Source organism: Rana temporaria, chromosome 1 (genome assembly GCF_905171775.1).
Source record: "Rana temporaria chromosome 1, aRanTem1.1, whole genome shotgun sequence".
Taxonomy (NCBI): domain Eukaryota; kingdom Metazoa; phylum Chordata; class Amphibia; order Anura; family Ranidae; genus Rana; species Rana temporaria.
This window is the reverse complement of record NC_053489.1, coordinates 351,383,817-351,397,103: the sequence shown is the minus strand read 5'-3', so window position 1 is coordinate 351,397,103 and position 13,287 is coordinate 351,383,817. Positions and strand designations below refer to the sequence as shown.

The window sequence follows — 13,287 nt, the reverse complement described above, 5'->3', positions numbered from 1 at the left end:
AAAATGACAATCGAGGTAATTTCAAATTGACAGAAGAAAGGATTTGCAAAACTTGTGCAAAAATTAGTTGTAATAAAGATAAAACGGTCCCATAAAAATTATGCACTTGATAATTTTTCACTATTTGCACATACTGTTTTGGCACTTGGATTTTATTAGTGGTCATTCACATTTTAGGTATTATTATTATTATTATTAATAATAATTATTATTATTATTATTATTATTATTATTATTAGAATTGTTTGTATGTTATTAGCTTAAGCAATTTTGTGTTTGTCTATTGTTGTGACTTAGGCCGCGTACAGACAACCGGATCTGTCCGATGAAAACGGTCCGCCGGAGCGTTTTCATCGGACATGTACGCTGCCAGATTTTGGTCTGATGAACGTATACGACACCGAAGTTCTCTGACGCGGAAGTTCAAAGCTTCCACGCATGCGTCAAATCAATTCGACGTCATGCGCGGGTTCTCGGGCAAGCGGACATGTCCGATGAGTCATACTGACCATCAGACATGTCCGGCAGACATGGTTCCAGCGGACATGTTTCTTAGCATGCTAAGGCCGCGTACACACGACCGAACATGTCTGCTGAAACTGGTCCGCGGACCAGTTTCAGCAGACATGTTCGGTCGTGTGTACGGCCGACCGGACAGGTTTCCAGCGGACATTTGTCAAGCCGACCGTTTTCCAGCGGACAAATGTTTCTTAGCATGCTAAGAAACATGTCCGCTGGAAGCCTGTCCGTCGGACATGTTCGGTCGTCTGTACAGACTCGCCGTACATGTCCGAGCGGCCGCCATCCCTCGCATGCGTCGTACTGATTTGACGCATGTGTGGAAGCTTTGAACTTCCAGGGCCGCGCACGTCGCCGCGGCGATGGCGCGGCCACGTCCCCGCGTATTGTTTAAACGCGGATTTCTGTCTGATGGTGTGTACAACCATCAGACAGAAATCTCCGGGCGGACATGTCCGCTGAAAACGGTCCGGCGGACCATTTTCAGCGGACTGTCCGTCCGTGTGTACGAGGCCTAAGAAACAGTTGTCCGCTGGAAACATGTCCGATCCGCCGGAAAATTGTCCGGTCAGCCGTACAGACGACCGAACATGTCCGCAGGAACTGGTCCGACGGACCAGTTTCAGCAGACATATTCGGTCGTGTGTACGAGGCCTTCGATGAGGATCAGATCACATTTTATGGCAAATTGCCAGTTAACTTTGAAGGGGCTCACATACTTTTCTTGCCACTGTATATATGTACTTACTAATACTGCACCTCATTTTTAAATCACAAAAAGACAAAAGAGGTAGCCCTGGGACTTTGAATGGGGTGAGAGAGGTTTAGCCAATGTTCAGAGCGAACAATGAGACAAACTTATTGGTTTCAAGGTGTTATGTAACGGAGCGGCAACAACAACAATGATTGTGAGTTACCCGCCACAACATGTACACAACACAGATGAAAGTAAATATATAAAGATTTATTATAAATGTTATACACCAATGAGCAACATTAAAACTTGAGTTGCTGGGCCAGTGGATACACATATAAAATAAGAAAATAAAATGTGCATACATATAAACAGAGAAATATGTAAACATAATGCAGACTTCAATAATACTCCACATGTAATTGGCATAAAACATGCATCAAAAAAAACTTCTACGTGTTTCGCGAGAACCTGCTCGCTTCTTCAGGGGCGGATGCACGAATGTTGTATCGACGGGCTGAAATGGATCAGAGTCCCAGCCGTGCTGAACGCCCAGATATGCCCACATGAGCCCTCTGACGGCGGACGTCTCACTGACGTCGTTGCATCACCGCCCGCACATGATGCTGGTGGCGGAGCCTTCGGGCCCTTGTGGGCATATATGGGCATTCAGCACAGCTGGGACTCTAATTCACAACTTGACAGTTGGATAGAGCGGTTACATCTCTAAGAACAAACTGACAACCTGTGGATATTTTTCACTTAACTGAGATATTTTCTAGACCAGATTTTAAGGAGACCGCAATGAGAAATACCCCTATCCAGACCATGCTGATCTTCCGTATGTTCCCCTTTTGTGGATTTTGTTTGCTACGCCTCCTGGATGCACTAAATGGCCGCCAGCTTGATATCCAGTGTTTGGCCATCTATTTCAGCCCGCCGACACAACATTCATGCATCCACCCCTGAAGAAGCGAGCAGGGTCTCGGGAAACGCGTAGGGATTTATTGATGCTTGTTTTTTTTTTTTTTTTTAAATACATTTTCGATTTAAATATTTTTATTATAGAAAAAAAAAGAGGATGTACATCTTAGTGTTCTCATTACACTTCAGAGTAGAAGATCAAAGACAAAGAAATAAAAGCAATTTAAACAAATCTTCACATTACATTTTAGCAACATCATACTGCAAGGGGTGTGTATATCAGAGTGCGGTCGAGAAAGTTCACTGAACTATCATGAGCAAAAAGACTATAAATGGTAAACAATACTCTCCTGTCCTCTTGCGAGACTTGTCATACTCAACCTCGTGTAGGATGAACTGCAAGGAAGTGAGAGGATTAACTAAGCTCATAAACCAGGAGTCCAATCCGACACCCCTTAAAGGGAACAATCTGTGTCGGCAAAATAGCTGAAAAAGAAAAACATATTTTATGAACCAAACCGCTGAATAAGGGTAAGTTAAACAATGGACTCCTGTGACCCAAAATAACCCGGGACCTCACCACTAGTAACATTTAAAGTGTGAAAAAAACCTACACGTTTTTTAGGAGCGTGCGAGGAGAGGGAACTCCTTTCTCCCATCCCTCCCCCTAAAGTAGCCCCATGAGCATGTTACCTGTAAGAAGTCTAGCAAAAAAAAAAAGAAAATAAAAAAACGTCCAACATGACGGAGAAAAGGTGCACTCGAGGAAACGTTAAAGAGAGCAAAAAATAGGGAGGAAAGTAAAAAAAAAATAGAGTTGATTGCCAGCTAGAAGGTTAAGCACCCGTAAGGGGTATCATAGTACCAGGTGAAAGGTGTACACCCACGTGTTTGGCCCATGGTTCCCATATGGTCTCAAATAAGTTATACGTATTTGAGATAGAACTAACCATTTTTTCCTGAGTCATAACCCAGGATATCTTCCTCTTGGCTGCTGCGAAAGAGACTCTTGGTTGTTTCCAAGCCGCCGCTAAGGTGGATTTTGCTCCTAGAAGCATAAAAGTAATCAATTTTTGTTTGGATTTAGGGACCCGGGGAATGTCGGACCCCAGGAGTGCTATTTGTGGGGACTTTATTACAGGAACCCCTGTAACTTTTCTGATAAGACAAAAGATCCTGTTCCAATATCCCCTGATTTTGGGGCAATCCCACCAAATATGGGTCATTGTGCCCTGGGCTTGGCAACCACGAAAGCATAGTGGAGAAGTCATTGGGAACATCACGGCCAACCTACTGGGAACTAGATACCACCTCATCAGAACCTTCATATTAGCTTCAATTAAAGATGTATTAACCAACCCTTTATAGGTTCTTGTTCCTACCTTATGCCATCTTTCCAGGTCCCAGGTCATCCGCAGATCTCTCTCCCATGCCTCCATGTATGAAAATTTGGAGGTCACCCCAGATAGTGCCGTGTATATTGTAGAAATACCCCCTTGCGTTCTGTCATTTGTTTGCACCAGCGTTCATAACTAGTGGGAATTGAATATTGGGATTTGTCAATCCAAAAGGTTGACACAAAGCGAGAAATTTGGGAGTACCGCTGTCTTTCCGAATGGGGCAGATCCAATTTCCTCACAATGTTCCAATGAAAGCGGGCCTGTGGTTGACAAAAAATCACCTATTCTATAGATCCCTTTGTCTAGCCACCATTGGAATGCTGTAATGTTCATTCCCGGGGCGAACTGAGGGTTGAGGAAGATCTGTGTCAAGGGCCTGGCCCCTGAGACGAGAGAAGGAAGGTGTCTCAGACTGTCCCAGAGTTTGAAGGATTGTGACAGTGTGGGGGACATTATCGCGGGTCTGGATTTCTGAGGTAACCAGAGAAGGCTCCCCAACGTTAGGTTAGGGACCGCCAAACTCTCAATGTCTATCCACTCTGGTTTTTCGCATTTCGCGTATATGGACGATAATTGGGCTAGTCTGGCTGCCTGATAATACAGGTTCGGTAGTCCGAGGCCCCCTTGTGTTTTAAGCCCATATAGAACGTTTTGGGCCAATCTGTAGCCTTTACCTTCCCACACGAATTTAAGGATTTTGCCCTGAAATTATCTAAGTTGATCCTTTTTAACAGCAATCGGGAGAGATCTGAACAGGTAGAGTAACCTAGGTAATAGAGTCATTTTAATTGCATTTACCCTACCTATCCAGGAAAGCTTGTGTCGAGCCCATGTCTGGAGATCTGTTTCTAGTTTACGAAACATAGGTGGGAAATTAGCCTGATATAGTTGTTCAATTTTGGCAGTGAGGTTTATGCCCAAATACCGGATGGATGAGTCGGCCCACTGGAATTTAAAGTAGGGTTTCAGATGATCGATCACTGAGGGTGGAGTGGAGATATTTAATGCTTGGGATTTATTCCAATTGACCCGCAGACCTGAGATTTTTCCGAAGGACTCAAGTAAGTTGCATACAATTGGGAGAGAGGTGATCGGAGAGGAGACAAACAAGAGGAGATCGTCTGCGAAAAGCGCACATTTGTGGGTTTGGTTACCGCAGGTCACCCCCTTAATGTCCGATTCAGACCTGATAGCGATAGCCAAAGTCTCAATCGCTATGGCGAAAATCAATGGGGATAGGGGACAACCCTGTCTAGTACCTCTGGCAATACTAACCGGGTCTGAGAAGTATCCCTGTAATTCGACCCTTGCACTGGGTTCAGAATAGAGGGACCTCAACAGACCTCGAAACTGCTCTCCAAACCCCCAACGCTGCAATACCTCAAAAAGGTACTCCCAGGATAAGGAGTCAAAAGCCTTTTGGAGGTCCAATGACAGAAGGAGTCCTTCCTGTCGTGGGCTCCCGTCCCATCCTGACTGGAGCAGTGAGATAACATCTATTGCTCGCCTCACCTGATCTGGGCCCTGTCTACCTGGTATAAAGCCGACCTGGTCTTTATGGATATACATTTTTATGAAGGAATTTAACCTATTGGCTAGGATCTTGGTCAATATTTTTAAATCGTTGTTGATTAAGGAGATAGGTCTGTAATTCTCAACTAGCTCTGAGTTTTTGTCTGGTTTGGGTATGACTGAAATATACGCCTCATTTAAATTCGGGTGCATGAATCCCCCCGTTTTGAATTAAAAAATTTAGTAAGGTATGGGGCCAGGGTTTCAGAGAAAGCTTTGTAATATGGCACTGAAAAGCCATCTGGTCCAGGGGCCGAACCATCCCTCAGGCCCTTGATTACCTCCACAATTTCTTCCTTAGAGAATGGGGCTTCCATTAAATCTACATGACTCTCCTGTAGGCTCGGGATCGGAAGCCGATCTAAAAAAGATTTGACCTCAGAATGCTTGGCCAATCCCGACCCCTGATACAGGGAGGCATAGAAGGTTTCAAATTCTTGTAGGATGCGTTTAGGATTGAGGGTCGTGGTCCCCTCCCGGGTCTTGATTTTGGGTAGAGCGAATGTTCGGAATCTCGGCGAGAGCTTAGTGGCTAGCATTGTGTTCATTTTATTCTTATATAAATAAAATCTAGCGTTGTTCCAATTTAAAGATCTTTCCGCTCTAACTGTAAGTGATAGGTTCAATGCTAGTCGAGCGGCATCAAGCTGTGAGACCTGGACCGACGTCTGGTCTTTCTTATGTTTTTTGCGCAAGATTATGAAATCCCTTTCAAGTTTCACTATCTCCGCGTTTTTTTTCCTTTTTTTCGTTTAGTAGCTATCTGAATGATCTTACCACGAATGGTAGCTTTATGGGCTGCCCACAATATCTCAGCCGAGATCCCATCCACATCATTCAGCTCAAAATATTCCTTGATGGCCTTCTCAATCTCCCGGACCATAATCGGGTCATGTAGTAAGGTTTCGTTTAGCTTCCAGTGGGATTTGTGGGATCCTAAAATTTGAGTTTGTATTGAGCATACCACCATAGAGTGGTCTGATAGGGCTGTGTCTTTTATATTAGCTTTAATGACCGTGGGGACATGTCTGGCGGATGTGAATATGTGATCAATCCTAGAGTATGATCGATGTGGATGTGAATGGTCCTTTTTATTTGGATTAAGTTCCCTCCATATGTCTACAAGGTTATGTTGGTATATTAATTTTGCTATGTGCGAACTGGCTCTAGTTGGACGGGGTAGTTTTGTAGCCAGAGGCTTGGATTTGTCTAGACATTGGTCGAATGCTATGTTGGAGTCCCCTCCGCACACTATCATTCCTTCCAACAGGGGTTCTAAAATATTAAACATAGATTTAAAAAAGGCAGTTTGGCCCCTGTTGGGGGCATAGTATGAGACGAGCGACACCAACAGGTCATCTAGTTCTCCCTTGACTAGGAGGAACCTACCGTCAGGGTCTCTATGTATTAGCAGAGGGTTAAATTTACAGGTCTTTGCGAAAAGGATTGCTACCCCTCTCGTCTTATCCTCTGCGTTGGCCAAAAAAAATTGTGGATATTGTGTATGTAAAAATGAGGGAGAATAATTGGCCGGGAAATGGGTCTCCTGCAAAAGGACAACTGACATCTTCTGGGAATGGTATGACTGAAACACCTTCCTCCTCTTAACGGGCGAGTTCAACCCCTGAACATTGTGTGAGACAACTCTAATAACGGTAGGCGGAGCCGAATTAAGGGATGAAGTCATTGTGAGAGCAAGATGAATATAATTTGGAACTTACCCCGGTCACAGGGAGGCATGGGAGAGAGTGACGCGGACGATGAACCGGGCCCGGGCCCGAGGTACTCTGGGCGGAAAGCTGTAGGAATTGACTGGCAATCAAGAGAAAGGAGGGGAAAAAAACAGAAAAAAAAGATTAGCGGAAACAGGAAGAGAAAAAAAATCAGAAAAAGAAACAATGCATTTCAGTAAATGTATTGATTCCATACAACGAACGTGGGAGGGATAAGGATCCATCCCACCCCGTCAGAAAAACAATCAGCGTAGCCCTTGAAATGGGCTACTGGACCACTCCTCGACAGTGAAGGATCCACCGTCAAGGAATGGTCTGAGGCGCAAGGCGTCCGCCTCGGCCCCTGTCAACCCTAAGAGTAGTTAGGAGAATTATAACTTATTAAACAATACTCTAAATGAATACTATGACATTTCATATATAGACTATACGAATCACGGTCAGTGCGGAGAAAAAAAAAAAAAGAAGTGGCATCAGCCAAAACCACATATTAGACCGGTATATGCCAACTTGAGGAAGAAGAGAGGGGCGGGGGGTTGCGTGAGTCCCAAAATACAAAATTAAAAAACAAAACAAGAACAAGGCCGAACTAATAAGATGAATAGTTCAAGTTTTTGCTGGATCTTTGGTGCGTCGGCTCTTGTTCGTTTGCCATGTAGGGGATAAGGGACTAGCCGGGGTGGACCGCTTGGAAGAACCTTGTTGTAAATTTGAAGTGTCCATTGCTGAGTCCAAGGAGATGAGCTTTAAGGCGAGCAGGATTTTTTCTCCCTCAGAGAGCGTGGAGAAAGAGTGAGTTTTTTGCCTTTGTAAGTGAATTTTAAAGCAAACGGAAATCCCCACCAATATTTAATTTCTTTCTGGGACAGAATCAGCAGCAAGGGTTTCAGTGTTCTACGTCTTTGAATAGTTGAGGCGGAAATATCAGCAAAAATTTGGATGTCCTGTCCCATGAATGACATGCGGGGTTGCTGTCGAGATGTTCTCATGATCTCCTCCTTCACGGAGTAGTAATGAGGTTTTACTATAATGTCCCTGGGTGATCCGTCCTTTCTCAGGGGGCCAAGGGACCTGTGGGCCCTGTCCAGTTCCAGCTTGTGGGAAGCAATAGAGGGAATCATGCTTTTGATGAGGTCCTGAATGGCCTTGTGGACATCTGTAATGGACTAAGGGAGACCCCTGACCCTAAAATTGTCCCTCCTAGAACGGTTCTCAAGGTCGTCAATTCTATTTAGGGCCACATCCAATTGCTCTTGGAGGGATTGTATTTGATCGGTGTTCTGGTTAGTTCTGGCGACAGTGATGTCCAGTTTACTTTCAATTATCTCCATCCTGGAGCCTAGGTTCTGAAAGTCAGCATGTATTTCTTTTGTGATATTATATGCTGTTTGAGCAAGGCCTCGCTCAAGTAGTTCAGAAAACTTCAAAAAAAGTTCCCCTGTATTCTGTGGTATTTCAATCTCTGAATGTCCTGTGGGGGTCCTGGAGACTGGCAATACATAAGTTACCTCATGTGCAGCACCAGCATAGGGGGACAGTGAGGGGTCTGACTGGGTCTCTGAGGTGGCTGGCGGGGGAGACATGGGGCCTGGGGAGCCTTGGGTGGACATAGGTGTAAAGTTCAGGGTGGCTGGGGAGATTACTTGCCTCAATTCAGCACTTCCCCCTGCGTGAGGTGTTTGTGGCTGAGGCGCGGCCGCCATCTTGGATTCGGCCTGTGTATTCAGCGCTGAATAGCTCGGTCCTAGGCCCTTCCGGACCGCGCTGCTGTACATGGGGGTCTCAACCGAGTGTCCCCCTATCGAATCCTCCCTTCAGAAGGTCCCGCACCGCCGTGAATCTGGTGCTAGGGCTGACGTGGGGCCGTGGCAGAGCGGAGCTCCTGGCTTAAGCAGCCATCTTGGACGCCTCCGCGCATGCGCCCCTTGATGCTTGTTTTATGCCGGTACATGCTGGGTATTATTGATGTCTGCATAATGCTTTTATATTTCCCTGTTTATATTCATGCACATTTTATTTTCTTATTGTATATGTGTATCCACTGGCTCAGCAACTTTTTAAGTTTTATTGTTGCTCATTGATGTATAACATTTGTAATAAATCTTTATACATTTACTTTCATCTGTGTTGTGTACATTGGCTATTATGCCGGGTAACTCACAATCATTGTTGCCGCTTCGTTACAGAACACCTTGCAACAAATAAATTGATTTTGTGTCATTGCTCGCTCTAAACATTGGCTAAACCTCTCTCGCCTCATTCAAAGTCCCAGGGCTCCCTCATTTTTGTCTTTTTGTGTACTACTAGGGATGAAGGTGTCAGAGGGGTCACACCAGACCTTTTTTATTTTCTTCTTTTTCACATTTTTAAATCCAGACAATAGCTTGAAATTGCAGATAGGTCTAGTTTTCCAGCTACATTAGCATGGACGAAGACCATATTTTCTAATGAAATCGGCTGTGCTTTTTACAGGTACAGTAGCATCATCCAAGTTTTTATCCGTATGTCAAAAGAAGAGGGCTTGAAGACCCTGTACCGAGGGTTTGCTCCCACAATTCTAGGAGTAATTCCTTATGCAGGAATCAGCTTCTTTACCTATGAGACACTAAAGAAACTGCATGCAGGTATGTAATAAAAAAAGGTGGGATTTTTTGGCCTCATTATTTAAAGTAAAATTTCAGCCTAAACCTAACTAAGATTAAAAATGTTCCTCCCCCTCCTAACACTTATGTTGACTAGCCTGTGAAAAAAAAGATGTACTGTATATACTTGTCTATTTTCAGCCCACTCCAGGTCCGGTCACATGATCTTCCGTGTCAGCCAGGGAGAGAGTGCTGGGAATTCTGTGAGCGGTGACCTCAACCATAGGCACCCCATGTCCAAGCCACTGTCAGCAATGCCTTCTTTCCCCTGCAGCCACCACTGGCCGACAAAAGGGAGCCAGATCATTTCACTGGACCAGAGGGAAAAAAAGGGGGGGAGAGTAAATTTTTGGACTGGTTTAGGTTGGAATTCTTTTTAATCTCAGTGGACTATGTAGGTTTATGTACCTGACCTCCCTAATTTTGTATTCAGATTTTATTTTTTAAAGTTTTTTTTAAACGAACATCAAGCAAAGACCACCAAAAAGCACATACAAACCAAGGTCAAAATTGCTGCAAATATTCAGAAATAATATTTCTCTATTGTAGCTGTGACAGACAAAAGATGGAATCTGACAAAGTTAATATCTATAGTTTTATTATAGTGCTTGTAAATTAAAAGGCACAAAATGATTTATAGAAAAAGGCAATTCGGGAAGTAGTATTTAAAGCGGAGTTCCACCCATCTGATTCCTCCCAACCCCCTCCCCTCTGGTGCCACAATTGGCACCTTTCGAAGGGGGACAAGATATCGGTCTTTGACTTGTATCCTTTCCCACTTCCGGGAGTCTGGGCCGCAGAGCCGTGACATCACGGCTGGGGCTCCCTCCTCCTCCCCCGCCGTCGGGCCAGTAGAAGAGAGGAGCGGCCCTCACGCATGCACAGTAGAGTTCGCGGCATGAAGCTGAAAGGCTACACTGCCGGGTACCCTTACCCACAATGGCAGTGGCAGCACCTGACGTGATGGAAACATCTGCTGCGGGTGCCGACATCGCTGGACTCCAGGACAGGTAAGTGTTCTATTATTAAAAGCCAACAGCTGCAGTATCTGTAGCTGCTATTTTGGGGGTGGGGGCTATTTGGGGGGGGGGGGCGGAACACCGCTTTAAGTAGAAGCATTTAGGCTTGAAAAAAAAAAACTCTTTAACAATTTATAAAGGTCCTAGATATATTAAAGTCACACACACTGTAGAGCTAGAGCACATTGCTAAATGTAATCTTAGAGCCGATTTGGAAGAAAGTGACACACACCCCTCTTCACAGGCTGACAGCAACCTAGAGCTGAAAGTATGATTCATGCAAATATCAGAGAGGAGCCAGACTCCTACTTCAGGTTAGTACACACCATAGAAGGACGTGCTTTGTTCATTGTTCTGAGGTTTATACCCACTTTAAAAAAAAAAAAAGCAGAATATTATTATTATTATAATTATAATAACTATTATTATTTAAAAAAATAAATATTCCATGGACTCAACATGCCTCTCAGCAAATAGCTTGGGGTGTCTTCTTTCCAAAATGCGGTCATTTGGGGGGGTTGTGTGCCATCTTGGCATTTTATGGCCTTCAAAACTATGATAGGTAGTGAGGAGTGAAATCAAAAATGTATGCCCTTAAAAATCTTGAAGGCGGTGCTTGGTTTTCAGGGCCCCGTACACGGCTAGGCTCCCAAAAAGTCCCACACATGTGGTATCCCCGTACTCAGGAGAAGCAGCAGAATGTATTTTGGGGTGCAATTCCACATATAACCATGGCATGTGTGAGCAATATATCATTTAGTGACAACTTTGTTAAAAAAAAAATCAGTTTATCATATTCCCGCAACTTGTGTCAAAATATAAAATGTTCCATGGACTCGACATCCCTCTCAGCAAATAGCTTGGGGTGTCTACTTTCCAAAATGGGGTCATTTGGGTTTTTTTTGTGCTATTTTGGCATTTTATGGCCTTCGAAACTGTGATAGGTAGTGAGGAGTGAAATCAAAAATTTACACCCTTAGAAAGCCTGAAGGCGGCGATTGGTTTTTGGGGTCCCGTACGCGGCTAGGCTCCCAAAAAGTCTCACATGTGGTATCCCCGTACTCAGGAGAAGCAGCAGAATGTATTTTGGGGTGTAATTCCACATATGGGGGGAGAATGCTTTTGCGCGTGGGTGTAAACGTTACTGGCACTAACTAGCTACCTAGCGGCACCAGCGACACTAGTACAGCGATCAGAAAAACGATCGCTTAGTGTCGCTGGCAATAGGGGGTGACAGGGTTAACTCTAGGGGCAATCGGGGGTTAAAACCTTTATTAGAAAATGTATGGGGGTACCTAACGCTATAAAAACCTAGCGGGCGAACCTCAAAAAATAACTAGCTACCTAGCGACACTAATACATCGATCAGAAAAACGATTGCTTAGTGACGCTGGCAATAGGGGGTGAAAGGGTTAACTCTAGGGGCAATCAGGGGTTAAAACCTTTATTAGAAAATGTATGGGGGTACCTAATAAAGGTTTTAACCCCTGATTGCTCCTAGAATTAACCCTTTCACCCCCTATTGCCAGTATCACTAAGCGATCGTTTTTCTGATCGCTGTATTAGTGCCGCTAGGTAGCCAGTTATTTTTTGAGGTTCGCCGCCATGTTTTTATAGCTTTAGGTACCCCCATACATTTTCTAACGCTATAAAAACATGGCAGCGAACCTCAAAAAAGAACTAGCTACCTAGCGGCACGAGCGACACTAATACATCGATCAGAAAAACGATTGCTTAGTGACGCTGGCAATAGGGGGTGAAAGGGTTAACTCTAGGGGCAATCAGGGGTTAAAACCTTTATTAGAAAATGTATGGGGGTACCTAATAAAGGTTTTAACCCCTGATTGCTCCTAGAATTAACCCTTTCACCCCCTATTGCCAGTATCACTAAGCGATCGTTTTTCTGATCGCTGTATTAGTGCCGCTAGGTAGCCAGTTATTTTTTGAGGTTCGCCGCCATGTTTTTATAGCGTTAGGTACCCCCATACATTTTCTAACGCTATAAACCTCAAAAAAGAACTAGCTACCTAGCGGCACGAGCGACACTAATACAGCGATCAGAAAAACGATCGCTTAGTGACGCTGGCAAAAGGGGGGGTGAAAGGGTTAACTGGGGGTGATCAAGGGGTTAAAAGTGTTAGGTCCAGGGTAGCCCCCTACCCCCCCAATAAAGGTTTTAACCCCTTGATCACCCCCATTTTGCCAGCGTCACTAAGCGATCGTTTTTCTGATCGCTGTATTAGTGTCGCTCGTGCGACATGTTTTTATAGCGTTAGAAAATTTATGGGGGTACCTAACGCTATAAAAACATGGCGGCGAACCTCAAAAAAGAACTAGCTACCTAGCGGCACGAGCGACACTAATACAGCGATCATAAAAACGATCGCTTAGTGGCGCTGGCAAAAGGGGGGGTGAAAGGGTTAACTAGGAGGTGATCAAGGGGTTAAAAGTGTTAGGTCCAGGGTAGCCCCCTACTCCCCCCCAATAAAGGTTTTAACCCCTTGATCACCCCCTAGTTAACCCTTTCACCCCCCCTTTTGCCAGCGTCACTAAGCGATCGTTTTTCTGATCGATGTATTAGTGTCGCTCGTGCCGCTAGGTAGCTAGTTATTTTTTGAGGTTCGCCGCCATGTTTTTATAGCGTCAGGTACCCCCATACATTTTCTAACGCTATAAAAACATGGCGGCGAACCTCAAAAAAGAACTAGCTACCTAGCGGCACGAGCGGCACTAATACAGCGATAAAAAAAAAAACGATCGCTTAGTGACGCTGGCAAAAGGGGG

The 13,287-nt window shown here is 44.6% G+C and overlaps 1 protein-coding gene across 3 annotated transcripts in view; it reads left to right on the top strand.

The window, feature by feature from the left end:
* The window catches only part of SLC25A42 (solute carrier family 25 member 42), a 62,316-nt gene that overhangs the window by 45,772 nt on the left and 3,257 nt on the right, over positions 1–13,287 (top strand). For all 3 annotated transcript variants that reach the window (XM_040320800.1, XM_040320784.1, XM_040320790.1), the window contains exon 7: positions 9,315–9,466. In XM_040320800.1, the coding sequence (XP_040176734.1) occupies positions 9,315–9,466 (152 nt within the window). The remainder of the gene's footprint in view (positions 1–9,314; positions 9,467–13,287) is intronic.